The 19,509-nt window shown below is 28.9% G+C and overlaps 1 protein-coding gene and 1 pseudogene across 1 annotated transcript; one reads left to right on the plus strand and one right to left on the minus strand.

Annotated features, from left to right (window-relative positions):
* Positions 1-7,035: 7,035 nt before the first annotated feature.
* LOC132947915 (RNA-binding protein squid-like) lies at positions 7,036-10,278 on the plus strand. Its single transcript, XM_061018177.1, has 8 exons — positions 7,036-7,148; positions 7,529-7,569; positions 7,640-7,767; positions 8,975-9,253; positions 9,316-9,421; positions 9,515-9,568; positions 9,947-10,036; positions 10,104-10,278. The coding sequence occupies exons 1-8, from the start codon at positions 7,036-7,038 to the stop codon at positions 10,151-10,153; spliced, it is 861 nt and encodes a 286-aa protein (XP_060874160.1). The 3' UTR covers positions 10,154-10,278.
* A 7,346-nt stretch (positions 10,279-17,624) lies between these two features.
* Positions 17,625-18,003, minus strand: LOC132946506 (uncharacterized; annotated as a pseudogene).
* Positions 18,004-19,509: the final 1,506 nt, after the last annotated feature.

The following is a 19,509-nucleotide window of genomic DNA, read 5'->3' on the forward strand; positions in this document are numbered from 1 at the left end:
TATCATTTTCAATAGTTTTTTTGTATAAGATTCTGGGAATTTAAGTTTGTAGTTTATATTGTGTAATCCAAAAAAAAAATTTTTTTTGGTTTTCTAAAATGCATTTGCCTGCGGGTGGCAACACCTCCCTTCATTTTTTTTTTATGATTTTAACTCTAGCCAAATTTTTTAAACATTGACAATCTGGTACCCTTTGAATAATTCTTCTTTAATGAACTATCTATAATTATTTTGAATAGTTTTTTCTGTTTAAGGTTCTGGGCATTTTAGTTTGAACTTCGTAATGTGTATTTCTTTGGTAAAACTTTTTCTAATTTTTTTTTTTTGTTTTATAAATTGCATTTGCCTGCGGGCGCCAACACCCTCCTTCAATTTTTTTTTTATGATTTTAACGAAAGCCCAATTTTTTAGACATTGACTATTTGGTACCCATTAAATAATGCTTCTTTAATGAACTAAATATTTTAGATAGTTTTTTCTGTTTAAGATTTTGGGGATTTTAGTTTGTACTTTGTAATGTGTATTCCTACGGTAAAATTTTTTTTTTATGATTTTAACTCTAGCCAAATTTTTTAAACATTGATAATCTGGTACCCCTTGAATAATCCTTCTTTAATGAACTACCTATAATTATTTTGAATAGGTTTTTCTGTTTAAGGTTCTGTGCACTTTAGTTTGAACTTCGTAATGTGTATTCCTTTGGTAAAACTTTTTCTAAATTTTTTTTTATGATTTTAAGTCCCGCTAAATTTTTTAAACATTGACAATCTGGTGCTCTATGAATAAACATTCTTTAATGAACTAAATATTTTGAATAGTTTTTTCTGTTTAAGATTTTGGAGATTTTCGTTTGAAGTTTGTAATGTATATTCCCACAATATAATTTATTTAAATTTTTTTTTGTTTTCTAAAATGCATTTGCCTGCGGGCACTAACACCCTCCTTCAATTTTTTTTTTTTTTTTGGTTATGTAACTAGTTGAATATTTTGTATGGACTTGAAAATTGATAACTTGGTTCCCTATGAATAATCATTCTTTAATGAACAAAATAATTTGAATATTTTTTCCTGTTTAAGATTCTAGTCATTTTAGTTTGAACTTTGTAATGTGTGTTTCTACTGTAATTTTTTTTTTTGTTTTCTAAAATGCATTTGCTGCGGGGCCAACAACCTCCTTCAAATTTTTTTTTAGTTGTGTAACTTGTTGATTATTTTGTATTGACTTGAAAATTTATAACCTGGTGCCCTATGAATAAACATTCTTTAATTAACTAATTATTTTGAATAGTTTTTTCTGTTTAAGATTTTGGAGATTTTCGTTTGAAGTTTGTAATGTATATTCCCACAATATAATTTATTAAAATTTTTTTTTTGTTTTCTTAAATGCATTTGCCTGCGGGCTCCAACACCTCCCTTCAATTTTTTTTTTATGATTTTAACTCTAGCCAAATTGTTTAAATTTTGAGAATCTGGTACCCTTTGAATAATCCTTCATTAATGAACTAAATATTTTAAAAAGTTTTTTCTGTTTAAGATTTTGGAGATTTTAGTTTGAAGTTTGAATGTGTATTCCCACAATATAATTTATTTAAATTTTTTTTTGTTTTCTAAAATGCATTTGCCTGCGGTTGTCAACACCTCCCTTTAATTTTTTTTGTTAGTAATGTAACTTTAGTTGAATATTTTGTATTGACTTGAATATTGATAACCTGGTGCCCTATGAAAAAACATTCTTTAATGAACTAAATATTTCGAATAGTTTTTTTGTTTAAGATTCTGAGCATTTTACTTTGAACTTCGTAATGTGTATTCCTTCGGTAAAATTTTTTCCAAATTTTTTTTGGTTTTCTGACATGCATTTGCCTGCGGGCTCCAACACCTCCCGTTAATTTTTTTTTTTATGATTTTAACTCTAACCGAATTTTTCAAACATTGATAACTTTGTTGATGCAGGACTTCTCTGCTTGGAAGCTAACATCACGACTTTTGGCTTCTGACTAGCATGGTTTGACGACGTAGACTTATTACGGTTCGGCGTTGGCGGTGGACCACCAGGACTTTTCGAGAAGCTCGCGGTCTCTAGGATGGTCACACGATCTTTGATGTAGCCGACCACATCGGAAATGGTTTGAAAATTGCGCTTGTTCACTGCTTCGAAACCTTTCCTTGTTGAATACGGTAGGCAGCGGGCTAGTGGCGTAAATTCTTCCACTATAGCGACGGCATCGATGTACAACGTCCGGACTTCTGTTTCGAGCGTAGTAGAAAACTCTTCGGCCAAACCTAAGTCTAGTTATGCATTCAAAACTGCCTGATGATGTTGTTCGAAAGTGTTACATAGGGAGTCTAAATCCCCGGCTAATCTCAACCCGGGTGAATGGACGACACATCTGGACGCGGGAGCTTGGTAAGTTTGCCATCACTGGGTGATGAGAACAGGTACTGTGATAAACCGATTGGCATACATAGTTACTAGTTAGAAGAACTGGAAGAAACAATGTATTGATATTATATAATTAATATTAATAGTGTTATCACATATTTTTAAACACTATCAGTCAGTGGCGGCGTGAACGTGGTTAATTTGACGCAGTTGCGTCACGAAAAAATATGGGTGGGTGGGTGTTAAAGGTTGACGTTGTAGTTGATTAGAAATACATTTTAACATTTACATAAGCAATATTCAACAGGATATTAGATGCTAAAGATGCTTTAAAACTACATCGGACTAAGTTATAACTATTAATATTAAACATAGTTCCAGATTACGCGTTTGTCAGATCACAGCTTTGTTCATGTTACCTACATAGCGTTATATTATGAAGAGTTTTTTTTAGACGCGAGCGATAACAATTTTATCCCCCGGCCCCCCTCCCCGTTATTGTATTTACACATTACAACCAAGTTGGGACATTCCTATGGGCCGTGTTTATTTTTGTCGCGTCGCCCACCCGCCCGACGACGTACCTATTATGTCCACCCCAGTGACAGGTGTGATATTGTCATAAATATATCATTATTGAACATTTAACAAAACAATAATATAGTGTTGGTCAACGAGTTGATTAACGTACTATGCGTATGGCGTATCTGCTTTGATGCATTTATTTTGTTGTGCATTGTAAATAGTCTGTACTCTGTAATAACTTAATTGTTATTTGTTATTACAAAATACAAATATTATATTTCTAAGCTTTCACTATGAACTCTAAAATTTTTGAATGTGGGAGAAAACGTGACAAAATGAATAACACAAATTGGACAAGGCACGTTAATTCATGTACAAGTAAAAAGAGAAAAATAATGTCAAACACAAGTAATATCGCCAAGTTTTTTAAAACTACCACAAGTGTAAAAGGTAAATTTGAATTAATTTTATATATATACTTAATATTTATAGTACATATCTTGAGACTTGATGTACAAATACCCGATTTATATAGGTAGTTAAGTTGCAATTGCCAAATCTAATATTATAGTTTAAATTAAATTAATTTTTTTTGTATAATATATTTTTTTAATACGTATAAAATTCATAGCTCACATAGCTGGTATTATGTTATATTTTACCTGTATTTAAATAAAATATTTTAATTTTTGTGTCTTAGAACAGTGGTGGCGAAACTACGGCCCGTGGGCCAACTCCAGTCCGCCATCATTTAATATCTGGCCCGCGAAAGAACTATAATATTTTACATTTACGAAAAAAAAAAAATTAAAAATACAGTATACATTCTATAAACATAATATAAATAGCATTATCGTATCTTATCTTATTTTCGTAGAAACAACAATGTAGGTACCTACAACGAGTAATATTACTGTGCTCGTTGCGCGACCAATTTTATCTACATTGTAGTTTCTACAGCCATCGTGATCAGCCGTTATTCGTCTGCGGTCAGGACGTAACTAATATAAAGTTAATGTTGTTATTACGTTGTGTATTGTAAAAGTTCATTATGTTTAACAAAAAACGGAAAATCGACTCGGAATGTCGTGTTTTTAAAAATCAGTGGGAAGACGATTACTTTTTTATAGAATGGCAAAATAAAGGTATGTGTATAATATGTAAAGAAACTATTGCAGTTTTAAAAGAATATAACATAAAATGACACTATGAAATTAAACATAAAGACAAATTTAAAAATCTAGACGGAAATGAAAGAGTAGAAAAATTTAATTTCTTAAAAAAAAATCTTAATTTTCAACAAAATATATTTAAGAAAAAATGTGAACAAAACGTGTCTACTGTCCGTGCTAGTTATCAAATTGTTCAGTTAATAGCCAAAGAAAGTAAATCGTTTTCTGATGGAGAATTTGTGAAGAAGTGTATGTTACATGTTATTAATGAAATATGTCCTGAGAATAAATGTTTGTTTGAACAAGTTATTTTGTCCCTCCAAACAATTACTAGAAGAATAGAAGATCTTGGACTTAATCTTTTTGAACAAGTGCAAGACCGAGTAAAACTTTATCAATATTTTTCAATAGCATAAGATGAGAGTACAGATATGGTAGATACGGCACAACTTCTAAATTTTTTTACGAGGTGTGAATGCAAATTTTGAAATAACAGAAGAGTTGGGAGCGTTGGAAAGTTTGAGTGGTACTACAACAGGAGAAGATATATTCAAAGCTTTATTAAATACATTCGAAAATCTAGGTCTTAATTTTGAAAATCTTGTTAGTGTTACTACAGATGGTGCAAAAGGTAAAATAGGCTCAAAGAGTGGACTTATCGGAAGAATAAACTCAAAAATGTCTGAACTAAATCTATCTCCACCAATTGGAATTCACTGCATTGTTCATCAACAAGCACTATGTGGGAAAGTTTTAGATTTAGAAAATGTTATGTCTATTGTAGTACAAATTATTAATTTTATAAGATCACATAGATTGAATCATCGCCAATTTCAAAATTTTCTTTCAGAAATAGAGTCTGAGTATAAAGATGTTTTATATCACAGTAATGTACGTTGGCTAAGTAGAGGAAAAATTAATAAGCTCATAGTTCACATTAACAAATTAATACATTTTAAAATATGTTTTGTAATTGCAAAACGATTTTTTGTATATTTTATATTTATTTTTATGTGTGTAGTTAATAATTTATTTAAAAATAATTTTTGGAAATGTAAGCCGATTTAGTTTTTTTTTCATTTGTAGTAATTATTAAGTTAAGTATTAAATAAAGACATTAAAATTATTAAGTACAATAAAAACGTCGTTAAATATGAAATCATGTACCTATACCTAAAATTCTGATGACTTAAAAGTAAAAAAAATTTTTATGGCCCGCGGTAAAAATTTTTTTTTTTCTGGCCCGAGGTAAAAAAAGTTAGGCCACCACTGTCTTAGAATATAAAAATGTATGTACATTTTCTTCAAAACTATTTTCAATTCTCAGTGAAGCAACAGATATTTTGGTTTACAATCATATCACATTATTTTTTTAATTAATTTTTATGTTTAACTAAGTTATATTAATTTTAAGATAAAAACCCAACATGCCGTCAAAATGAAAACCTGAACTCTCAACTATTACCTGAAAACCTTGAGTGCTTGCACATCTTCTGATTTTACTAAAAATACAGCCGATACAGGTACTTATTATTGTAAATATTATTTTTATTTTTCCACATTTCAGCTTGTTCGTAATTTTTATAATTTTAGTTGGAATGGATGAAGAAGTGTCCAATTCTGTATCAACCAGCTTGCTATTTAGCCAAAGTCCAATCCTTACTTTGAAGTTCTATTAAAATTAAAAATAGATAATAGTTTTAAATTTCACCATTTAGTATTTTTTTCAAAAGTATTAACAACATTTAAATACATATTATAAAACAATTATTTATTATACAATCGAAGGAAGTATTTTTCTTTAACCAATTATCATACAATTTTTTATATTTGTAGATCAATACCCAACACGCAGTTAAAATGAAGCCCTGAACTCTTAACATTTATTGTATTTAATCTCTATTTAGTGTCAAATAGTTAAGTATTGCTAAAAAAGGACATTGTCCGTTTATAAAATAAATGAATATAAATTACAATCCTTACTATAAATGAATATACATTTGACATAATATTCTCACATGCCAGTACATATTAGCGTAGTAACTTAAGTATAATTTGTTTGATTTACACATGATTAGTAGGTAAATGTTACTTTACTGTGAAATGAGAATTATTCACTATTTTAATATTAATATATTGTTTAAAAATGTTCAGTGCAGTTTCTCCTTAACAAAAAAAAACCAGGAATTTACTTTTTAAATAATCTATATTTTTTCAGTTTTCTTAATATATTATATTATTAAAAGTGTAAATTCTAAATAAACAATATTTAAATATCAAATATCCTGGTATACAAATGTCTAGTGTACCATACTACCATGTCTATTTCTTTTTTTGTTCACCCACGTGACAACAGTCTTTTGCCTAATCCAAAATTATATATAAAATATTTAATAATAATATATACATAAATATACATAAGAATATGGGACAGCTCGATAAAAAATCGCGCTATACTATTAATATTAATATTGTATAATATGTCTGGCAAATACACAACGAAATACTATCGTTTCTTAGACACAGCAACTCAGGTACCTATGTCTAAAGTTATAGTTTGAATTTACTCAAGACAACAATAAATTGCCGCCAAATAAATTTGTCAAAGAGGTTACAATTTGGTTTAATGTGGTAGCGACGTGTTGCTGACTATCCGGTAGAGTGGTTCGCAGTTGTGCGTCACAACTGCTGTAGATATTCAAGCAGCCATCTTTTCGATTACTTGACGCTAATCGACACGTCATGTCCGTACATCAAGGCATAATGTAAAACTGTTTTCTCACTAATTCTCTGTCAGTTATAATCTTTTACTCCTTCATATCCGTTGTTCATATTTTTAGAAGTGTTCATTTTTACTTACTTATATAATTATTTTGTTTTGTTACATTATTATAATTTCGTTACAACATTTAGCAAATATTTAAGCGTGTTCCGTAGGTATCACACGCATCAGTAATGGCCGACAAAAAGCAAAAAAACAGTTCACGGCGGTTGGAAAACGGCGTTGACGCGCAGGAGCAGCAGCAGCATATTATAAAAGACCCCGCCGTCAATAGGGATGAAGACAGGTAAAACACCATTCAAATTAACCCCTCGGATTTAAAGAAAACATTCGGCGTGTGCGGGACACTGCCAACGTGGAAACGTGTGTACACTGTTCTCTTGATACGGGTTTCCGGTGTGTCTGTTAATTGCTTATGTTCGATAATTTTCCCATGGCGTTTGTTTTAAAATGGGTTTTAGTTTTGGCTTTCCCCTGGCATTTTAGTGGCTACCAACATTGGGTTAAGGTTCGAAGTGTGTTTCTGAGTACGGACGTTTTGCCGTGCCCCCGTTGGTCATTGATACATAACTTGAACCATTTGTGTCTTCGTTGTTCCGACAATAATACCGTTCGTGATTCCACAAGTCGGACGTTTCAAAAATTAATACTATTATCATTTTGCAGGAAAATATTCATCGGAGGGCTCAAAAGCAAAACTACTGCAAGTAAATTTATGGCAAACACCTGTTAGTGGTTCCGAACAATCGTAATAAAATACTTTTTTGTATGTTCTAGACGATTTAAATTTACACTTTGGTCAGTTTGGTGAAATCCAATTTATTAGTATCAAAACAGATATTGAAAATGGTCGGAGCAGAGGGTTCGCTTTCATTGTGTACAAGACAACGGAAGGCCGAGACAATGTTAGTTCACCGTTTAGTTTTATTAATTTAATTTTTAATTTTTAACAAACATTTTGGGACAAATGTTTGTAATATACTTTGGTAATAAATTAAATGTAATTTAGTGAAGGTTTTGTAGGCAATTTTATGTTTGTATTGCTGTGAAAAGTAATTTTATTGTATTGTTAATGTGTCAATAGTATTTAGTAAGTTAGCATAATATTGATTTATTATTTTGTGCATGATCAAAACATACTTCAAAATACAATCACTTTTCATATGGCATACCTACCTATATTATAGATGTATAGTAACTATGTATAGGTACTATGTGATAAAGATTCAGAAAATAGTTGCATCATATGATACATAATATGATTATATTATTTTCTAACATTTTTATATAAAATATTTAATAGTATAATCCACAGAATTGATAATAAAAAAATGGTATTTTATTGCAAAAAAATAAGAAATAATTACAAAATTGTTAAATTGTATCAATAATTGATAGAAGTAGGTACCTATGTGTGTATAGAAAAACTATACAATAAATTGTGAACTTATAATTGCATTTAAACTCTGCTTACGTTTTATTTAAATGCTTTGTGTTTGAGGAAGTTGAATTAATTTAACAACCAAACAAATAATTGAGTACAACAAATAGTTGAGTTTATCAACTCACTTACAATTATACTTCTAATTTTCCATATTGTTCAATTATTTGTTTGGTTGTTAAATTAATTCAACTTCCTCAAACACAAAGCATTTAAATAAAACGTAAGCAGAGTTTAAATGCAATTATAAGTTCACAATTTATTGTTTGATATTAAACTGTATGACTGGTCCAGTAATTATGAAAATTCTCCAATATCAGTTAGTTAACTATAAATCATTGATATATAATGTATGAACAATTACAGTTTATTTTATATACCTTTTTATTATATTTTTTTATAAAATGTATTTCTATTTACTATATTACCTACTTATATTATATTTAAAATTAAAACCCCTAATACTTTTAATGTGATTTAATAATTAGGTATGTAAGTTATATTCTAGTTTCAGTTTCTTGTAAATTAGTTATGGAAAAAAATAATATAATGTCGCTATTCGATTAACACAGGAATACCTATTCAAATTCTGTGTGTAATTCAAAAATTTTGAAAATGATCTTTTATAGTTATCGTATATTTTTTATTTACTTCTTATTTTTTTTTTTTAGGCCTTGGCATGTACTAATCATGTAATCCTATACAAGAAAGTTGACGTCAAAAAAGCTGTACCACGACAAGTTAAATTATTTGTTGGAGGATTGTCTCCTTATTTAACTGATGATGACATCAAAGATTATTTCAAACGCTATGCACCTGTGTTGGCCTTTGAGATGCCATATGATAAGGTTAATAACAAACGAAAAAGTTTTTGCTTTATTACATTTGAAAGCAAACAGGTAGTAGCTGAGATATTAAAATCACCAAGTCATGTGATCAAGGGAAATAAAGTAATCAACTAATATATAATATGATTCTTCAGACTATTTTATTCCTTAAAAATATTTAACAGGTTTATGTAAGAAACAGAACATATTTCAATGATTTGTCTAAGATAAATAATTTGAGACCGTTGAGCATAATGCAAGGGAATATTTGGGGCCAAAGAGGTATAACAGGTAATTATACATCATTAATTACTACTTAATACAATAGTACCTATTAAGTATTGTATATAATAATAATTATAATAACATTTAATATTTTAACAGATTTTCAACCTCAGTATGGATACACTCCTAGTGCTCCTTGTTGCTGCTATGGAGGTAAATGTATTTTCTGTCAAAATCAGTTATAATGACACTATTTAATGATTCGCAACTGATAGTGTTCATATCACATGATATTTCTATACATTTTCCTAACATTTTTTGTAACTTTAAAATATACACAAAAAAAGCAATTTACTTGAAAAATTAACAATTTATACAAAATCATTTTTTAAATTAATACAGTTAATGTATATATCTTATACATACGTATATACGAAGTATTTAACAAGTAAATTGTATACAATATTTATGACCCAGCGGTTATAACAATACTTTTCCCAGTATATGGAAAGTCATTCAATTTCTACTCTTAACACAAATTATTAATAATAGCAATACATTTTTTAATTTATCTTATGTTCATTTATTTAGGATATTATTATAACTATCAATTCTTAGGATACAGTCCTGACTATAGATATACTTACAGTTATCCATGTTATGGTGATAGTGCTAGAGCAGGTTAGTTTAGTATTATTGTTTATAATATTTTATTAAGTATTTAATAAATAATTATTATTTCTTTTAGATTACCAATATCAAGGCTATGGACTATCTGCACCATGTGGTGGCCATTAAAATCAAGGTGAACTCTAAATATAGATTCTATTCCAAAATAATTGAACACTATAAAATCAAAGTATTGTTTTCTTTAGGATTATTAATTTTATTTTGACGATTATTATTATAATTAGTAATTCTTATTTTACAATAATTAAAAATGCAATAAATAAATAATATTCGTTTTTCATATTTTTTACATTTTCCTGAGACGATTTCATAATTTGAAAGTAAAATATGAACAGTAGGTCTAAATAACCATAATTTAATTTTTCAGGTTTATCACGAATATATTTTGTTAAAAAATCGAAGTTTGATGACAGATATCAGGGACCATAAAAATTGTAAAGAATATTTTAGATGTCGTGTACTTAGTCGAGATAATTAGGAATTCAAAATTGGTTAATGATTATAAACATTTTAAGTTCAGATAAATAAATTTAGGGATAGGATTACTTATGATACGGGAGGCAGGGTGTTGTTATTTTTAAGTTAATTATAATTATATAAAAATAGATAATAATACAATAGGTTAAGATAGGAAAAGAAACTCAAAATCGGAATGAATAATATGGACAAGAATAACAATAACAATAACAATAGACGGAACTGACAGGCGGAATAAAAAAGTGTTGGTCGGCAGAAAAGTAAAACAAAACAACGTAAGTAATGAGAGATACCTATGTATAAATCGTAGTGAACGCATTAGATAGTGAGTAGTTGTTTTGGGACAATAATAAGTGGTGCATAAGTGATTAAAAGGTTTTTCTATTAGTATACCGTGTTATTTAAGTAAGTGGTACGTATTTTCAAGAAACAGGTCATACAAAAGGTATTTATTATATTAATTATTGTTGGTGACGTATTTTCTAAATTGTTGTAGTTAGGGATTAGAAACAAGTTAGATAAGAGAAGAAATGTGGTACTATAACATTGTTAAGATTGTTTTTGGTGAAGTGGTATTCTATACATGGAGGGCGGATACGATGGAGAATATTAAGATTATGAATAATCCAGATATATATTTTGAGGATATCTTGTCCCTTAAAATTATAACTGCTAAGTGGAACATGGTGACATACTACAATTTAACAAATGTTGATAACAAGTTTGGACTGGTAAATAATTATGTGATTTCTATTGTAAACATTTGTGAGAATATTGGATATAGGAGTGAGGAGGTTAACTCAACGTGTGTAGAGTTTAAGGTTATTAACAGTCAGGTATTGGAAAAATTAGAAAAGATAAAAATACGCTGGAACAATATTTAGCAACGAATGAAAATTCGAGAAAAAAAAGAAATTCGTACTTTGGGGTAATAGGGAAAATTCAAAAAACTTTGTTCGGAGTACTAACAGAAGAGGAGGGGGAAGAGTTTGCAAGCAAAATTAAAGAACTGGAAGATAAAAAATTACGAATAATGATAATAGAGAAGGAACAGTCGATAGTGTTCAAAAACACTATTAATAGTGTGTCACAAACTTTAGCGGACTTCCAGAATTTTAAAAACACTGTGGGCGAAAAAAAATAATAATATTTCGGTTGAATTGCAAAAGCAGAGCACTGAGATTAGAACATTTCAGATAGAGGAGGTCATTTTGAAATAAGCTACGACTATTAATACCATATTATGTGGTATCACCCGTATTAGACAATACGCGGTAACCCAACTATACGCCTTACCTTCGTATTCTCTAGTTAAGGGGGCTGCAGCTCACGTATTTTTCATACGTTTTAGACCAATAAGCGGTGGTAAATTACACATACTTCGGAATGTCCTATTTAAATTTTTTATCCATGTTTGAATTCATTGATAAAATATCTAGGTTTCTTAGGAAGTTGATTTTCAATTTTCAATTTAAAATGTCCTTAAAATGACCATTTTTTTTATAGAAATCCCATGAAATAATTGCATTACATTTGTATTTATTTTGGGCACATCAGATTTTAAATAAAAAAAGTGATTCCTAAGAAACATAGTCTAGAAGTTTATAAATTCAACCATTTTTTCGAAATTACAATCGGACTTCGGGAAGTATGATTAATTTACTACCACTTTTAGTAGTTTTTATAGTCATGCAAACAAGAATATATTTCATTTTTCGTGATGTATTGACATGTGCGTGCGCGTGTGAGAGTAGTTTCCGGCGCGGTTGCCCGACTCGACGTGACAGCGATTCTCGGAAACAATTAGCAGATAAGGATTAATGGATAGGTATACAAGAATAATTAATAGGCAACAATAATAATAATATTTTTCCAAAATTAAATACAACCAACATATAATATAATACTACCTCTGAATCATTTTATTTGAACACTACACTCTGATCAGTAAAGTTGTCTGTGAGTTTCCGGTGGTATTTTTATTTCTATTTAGTTATTAATATGTATTATATAATTTTTTCTCGGACTTTTTTTCCTTTCATAAAAATATATAAGTTGTATTAAAATTTTTATAATTTTGAATAAAAGCTACAACATAAACAATTCTTTAAAAATTACAAAAAATGCAAAAAAAAAAATATAAATTACATAATAAAAATTCATATACAAAAGTGCGTATTATCAAGAATAAGTATCATAGTTACTGTAGATACTTGAAAATTTCACTGAATGTTTATATTAGCATTTTCTATACTCCATACAACTTTGAAAATAATTTGACTCTTTTTGAGCTGTTTATTGACATTTTAAAGTTTCAAAATTTCAATTATTTAGTTTTTTTTTTCTATAAATATCGATAAAATTTTATTTGTTGGGTCAAAAAGCTTGGAAAATTAATACAATACTCCCGATATATTGTGACAGTAACAGTTGAAAAATATAAGCATTTAAAGTTTGACTTTTGACAGAATTTATCAAAATCTCAAAAATTATTCATTGTAGTAAAAAATTATAAAAATTCAGTTTTTTTTCTTTTACCGGCTTTTTCTTGTATACTAAAATGCATTAATATGCTTAAATATTAACAGATACTCATTTGTTAATTGCATATATGGGAAAAAGCCGTATATTGATTTAGATGTACAGGGAAGTAGACGTTGAGCGTGTATAGTATACAGTAGTATTACTGTATACGGTACATGTTTTTGGAATATCATCTGATGTCAATGGCAAGATTAAAATTTTAACCTGAGATATCATAACTAAATATTATTATAAAAAATTATAACTGATGAAATAGGTACATACATAATTATATTATAGTATGTTTTGATATTTTCTGAAGTAAAAATGTGATTAGATATTTATATTCTAAGTGCCAGTAAATAATGTTGGCTCAGCATGAGGTCTGAGCCTATTCTTTAGATCATTTAGGAAACATTGAACATCTATAATAATTGTTATATAAGATTAAATATTATATATTGAATTTTTACCTGATTGGATCTTTAGGAAAAAAGAAATAACAAGTACGTCGATTTTCTGACATCTTATTATTACATAAGGTTACAATGCATTTAATTCCATACCGTACTGTAGCAGTCTTCATTGCAATAAAATAATATAGTAATAATTAATGTTTAAATAAACAGTGAAGTAAAAAAGCGAAAGACACAGACAAACCTCAAACAACATAATATTATTATTATTTACATTATTATTTTGTTATGAATACTCGTGTATGAATGATAACAAAGACTGCTAACTGGGAAGACAAAATTAGCAATTAGCAGAATTCGCGTGACCAACGCGATAACGGATTACGCACACTAATGTTCATTTACTACTCACACATAGATACAGTATTAATTTATATGTCACATGAATTGCCTAAATAATACTCCTTAAAATATGGTATTCTCCAGCCCCCTTAATGACACTCTCTAAAGTTAATTAGAATGGCACTGTTAACTCGTTGAGGTACGATGGTATGCGCTTATCAATTCTTAGTTCGTTCCTATCTAGTTGAAATGACTCAAATATTACATATACCTTGGCACTATTCAGTTTAATAAAACTTCATTGACACATAGTACGTATATCCTGACGCTGTTCCTATAAAAGGTAAGAACGTAAGAATGACTAAAATAATGTTTAACTCGGGTTTTCAGGTCGGAATCACTTTTATTGTATTAAAACAAAACACTTAGCGAATTCAGATCGCCTAGCCCGTACTACGATCGGCGTTTCACACGCACGTCGTAGCTACGTCCTCGCCGAATCACTCAGCGACAACCGGGGGAAAGTGCCTGCGCGTACGGCGGTGTTATATAGAAAATATTATCGTCGCCTCAGCACATATTGCTTCGCTGGCCTGACCTATGTCAATAATTTACAATTTGAAATATTCTCACCTATATTACAAATATATTAAATAATATTATTTTGACGACTGTCTACAATATACGACAGATGGTTACGCAATTTTCGATCCAGACAGACATTTTGTTAAACGCCATAATTAGTGCACACAAGGGAATCATTAGCTCGCACTTAATACATCCAGCAGTATTCTTGGAACAACTAACTAGCATAGAAAATATATTACCGTCAAATGTAAATTTGCCATTAGATATAAATATTAATAATTTCTTTGAGTTTATAAAAATTAGCCAGGTAAACATAATCTGTCACAAAAACGTGTTCATCTATACATTAGGTATTCCGGTAGTAGAGGAGTTGGTTTTCAGATTGTACAGAATTATTAACTTACCGGTTGAAGTTGAGGGGAACAATTTCATTTTCCTTCAGAACACAGCAGATTATATAATTATCGATTGTAACAAGCAATATTATGCATTTCTATCGCAAAATCAGTTAAACCAGTGTAAGGGAGGGAAACATGGGCACCTGTGTGAGTTGACAATACCGATATTAACTAATACTGACGATTGTGAATTTTTGATGTTAAGTTAACGCAGAATGAGGTTCCAAAAACGTGTAAAATAAAAGATTTAGAGAAATCTGGCACAAATTGAATCAAACGAACACATGGTTATATGCAACGCACGACGTAAAAAAACTGGTTATTTATTGTCAGGAGTAATTTTCGGAGATAATAATCGAGAGAACAGGATTACTTAAATTAGATCCACAATGTAAGATACATACTAAAAACGCTGTTTTTTTTTTTATTATTATTATTTATCTTAAAATACTGGGCCCAATATAATTCATAGAAATATAATACATTATATATTATTAACTTAAGATGGTGTTACCAATGGCGTATTTATGGGGGACGATGGGGCACAAATTTGTGCACAAAAAATATCTTTCAAATATCTCTTATTCTCTTATATATTCATTGTATTCTTAACTAATATTAAACAATAAGTAAATCAATATTAAACCTATAAATTCTTCTTCCTCCCGTCATCGAATGTATAACAAGTACCTATGCAGTTCAATTATGGTGAGTTCATATTTTATTATATGATAAAATACTTATAAAATAATAATATATACGTAATATAATATTATAAGGTAGAAACTTAGTGTACTAGTGTAGTAGTGTGTAGTGTGTACGCAATAAATATAAATAATAACACCTAAATGATACATAAATTAAAAGACATAGATATGTATTGCATTATATTGCACGCACATTCCTCTTTTACATACCTATTACAAATAACACCCAAACTCGTGACTCGTAGGTAACACGAAAAAATATAAAAATATAAAATTAATACATTTAAAAAATAATAAACAATAATTAAAGAACGTAAAAATATAATTACATTATCAAACAACAAATTATTAAGGAAACTACTGACTGATATAAACGTAATGATAATTTAAACACAAACACTTCATCGATCTATTCAAAAGATTCCTACCAATTATACTTATGCAAATCAACAAGGCCCTCCGATATGTTTTCAGTGTGGGATTCCGGGACACATAAAAATAAACTGTAATACCTATTTTGTACAATAAAACTGATGGTTCCGCAGATAACTGGGTCTGCACAAGAACGCCAATACAATACCAGAAACATATTTTTAAAATATAACGTCAAAAATACAAATAATACTATTTATACTAATTATGATACTGATAAAGAAATAATTAAAATAGAATTATTATGAAAAATAAATTACCAAACTACTTCATTTTTATTAGATACAGGGGCGAGTGTAACAGTTATAAAAAAAACATACTATTAAATGTAATTAATTAACTTCAGAGAGCGAACTCTACCTTGAAACGACAAACAATTCTAAACAAAACATTTTAGAAACAACTATGTCTCGGATAAAAATAGGAACGATAGTAATAAATAATTATATATGACAATATAATATGCAGACCCGTAACACGTTCACGTTCAGTCCTTAAAAAAGCAACTCGTTCACGTTCGTGTGTTTTTCAAACGAACGCGTTTATTGGGTCGTTCATTTAATTTTTTTTTAGTCAATATAAAAATGGAAAACCCATAAACATAATATGTACCTACGTATATTATACGACTCAACCAAAAAATAAAAATACAATTTAGACTTTAGAGCATACACAATTTATAAAGTATCCGAATTAATTTTTAATATCTGATACGTTATTTGAGTTACATTATGATTTCCTAGTGATAAAATTAAGCGATTACTAGGGTACTTATTATGATAAACCGATTAGGTTTATTACAAATTCGTGGAAATCATAATAGTATTGTTGTTGTATGTCTAGCCGGGGACACTGGAATTTCACGTATTTAATTTATATATTTTGCAATCAAACAAATATTATAGGAATTATAATGGGAAAAATGAAAATATTATTATTATAATATAATTAATGAATATATTTTATTTATATAATATTTATTAAATGGTAAATAAATTGAACGTCTTAAAATCGATCAAATTCATTAAAAATATAAACGTCGTTCGCGTTCACATTCTATTTGCAAAAAACGAGTGACGTTCACGTATCCTTCAGTATATTATATGAACATGAACGCGTTCATGAATGACGTTCTTTCCAAACACTGACCAATTGTATAGATACCATGAAATTATAGGTAGGTAATATATTCACTGAACAAACCAAAAATGTTTATTAAAACCAAAAAAATTGTATTAAATATTAAATAGGTGTTCAGCTAGTGGGTGAATCGATATATACTAAATGTTATGTTATTTATAGGCCCGTTTTTCCACTACTATTAAATACAATTTGTATGTATCATGTATGGTATTAGATTCTAATATGTTTTTAAATTTTGACAAGATGAAAAAATAAAACATGTTTTAAATAAGACGAAAATTAAAATAATACTTTTGTGAGAAAAGTTGACCCGTTTTCCGCCGATAAATTTGGCCAAGATTGAGTTGTATAAATCTGCCGCATTATTATTAAAATTATACATTAGACTTTCCGTGTGGTAGGTTAATAAATTTCTAGCACGTGTAATATCATCCCATAGTTCAAATTGTTTTAGTTCATCGACAAGATTATAGGTTGAAGACCTATATAATTGTTAACTATATATTATATATTTACTTAACATATTTATAAATTATAAAATATATTATACTTCCTAGTTATATTCAATGATCTTACCTTCTTTTGTGCCCTGACAGAAGTACTTTCTACATTTGGTATTATCTCCGAACACATGGTTGGGCCTATTTACCAAATCTGATTTAAGATCCATTAATCGGGTTTCATACGGTATATTTTTCTGAAGTTGTTGATTATATTTTACAGCCTTGGTGGCAGCGTACCGTAATCGTAACAGAAAGAGTTTGAATACTGTTTCTGAGATAACCCGGTATTCGCTCACCTTTGGAATTTTTTCGTTTGCTTGTCAAATCTCTGAATCGGTTAATGTAGTTTCGCAATAAATGGTTAATGCATTCAACTTTTTTTAATATAAAATTAGGTCCATAAGGTTTAGCAATGCGTAAACGTTTCATAACGCTGCTATCAACATCATCTAAAAAATTAAATATAAAACGTCTTAGAAGCTAGGCAAAATTAATATTATGTTTTAATATTTTGTTATAGTAAAAATATTTTTAACATACCAATTAGCTGCGAATAAATAATATTGTGCATCCCTAAACTATGTTTAAACCCATCGACAATTATGTCTGCTTCCATAGCTGTGGAAGGTCCATTCCAATTCAAAAAACAATGATGAGGCCCTGGTCCTTTATCATGCTTTTTGGCCGAAAAACACACACAACAGAATTTATTTCTCACGCCGAAAAAAATAAGTTTTTTAGTAACTGCTCCAATAATACAAGCGTATTTGAAATCCAAAATTATTAATTTATTTTATTATTTATTCACATTTAATAAATTATACTTACAACACCAGATAATGCATTATAATTTGTTCTATTAGAGCGTTTACTCCAAGCACCATCGGCTACAAAAGCTATTTTAGGACGACCATACTGGTCTACATCGCCCCTTTCAATAGCTAGCCTACCTTTCCCTGCTAATAACATTCCTTCCAAAGCCATTTGGTGGGTATAATATAACACTTTTGAGTGCATTTCTTGGTACATCCTATTAGAAATTACCGGCATATTCAAAATGGCAGAAAATTCTTCAAGTTGAGTATAACCTTGACCAGTATTTACGACGGCAGATACGACGGCCGTATTAGCATTTATATTTATGTTATCAGAAGGATTTTCACTATTAATATTTTCTTTTGAGCCACATACTTTGCAAGTAAAACAAAAAGTACTGCAAAATCTTTTCCTCTTATCTTTAGTAAACTCCAAGTCACGAAATGTGCAATCATACCCTTGATGTTTTATTGATTAAATAGACTCAAAAATATATTTAATATTTACTAATCTTCTTCCATCCAGACTATCAAATGAGCTATTTATTTCTGAACTATTATTTTCCTGCTCAACTACTTCAGTTAACATTTTATTCACCGGAGTAGAAGCAAAAAACGATTTTGTTTAAAATGTGAAGTTATCATTGTACGAAGATTCTACAGCGTTTAAATCGTTAGTATTATTCCTATGCACAAATAAAAAATCACAACAAATTAAATCTGAACCAGCTATTTCGTAACCTTTAGTATTTTTTGTATCAAAATAAGTAATATGTGTCTTTTGCAGTAATTAGAAATAATTAGCTGAAATTCGAATAATATAATGATATTCTATACTTATCTGTATTTTTTTATTGCAGTTTTTTTAAATATAATATATGACTTAAATATAATATATGACTAAAAGCCTGAGGCTAACTTTTACTATTAAATAAAAAACCTTTTAGGCGTTTTTTAAAATTTTATGATTTAAAATTATGATTTAAATATAAGATTTTTTAACAACAAAAATTGTGAGTATTTTCTTAATTCTTAATTATCCATAAGACACAATTTTGTGGAACTTTGTATTACATTTTCAAGTACTTTGACTGAGCGAAAAAAAATATTTTAATATTAA

Source organism: Metopolophium dirhodum, chromosome 6, assembly GCF_019925205.1.
Source record: "Metopolophium dirhodum isolate CAU chromosome 6, ASM1992520v1, whole genome shotgun sequence".
Taxonomy (NCBI): domain Eukaryota; kingdom Metazoa; phylum Arthropoda; class Insecta; order Hemiptera; family Aphididae; genus Metopolophium; species Metopolophium dirhodum.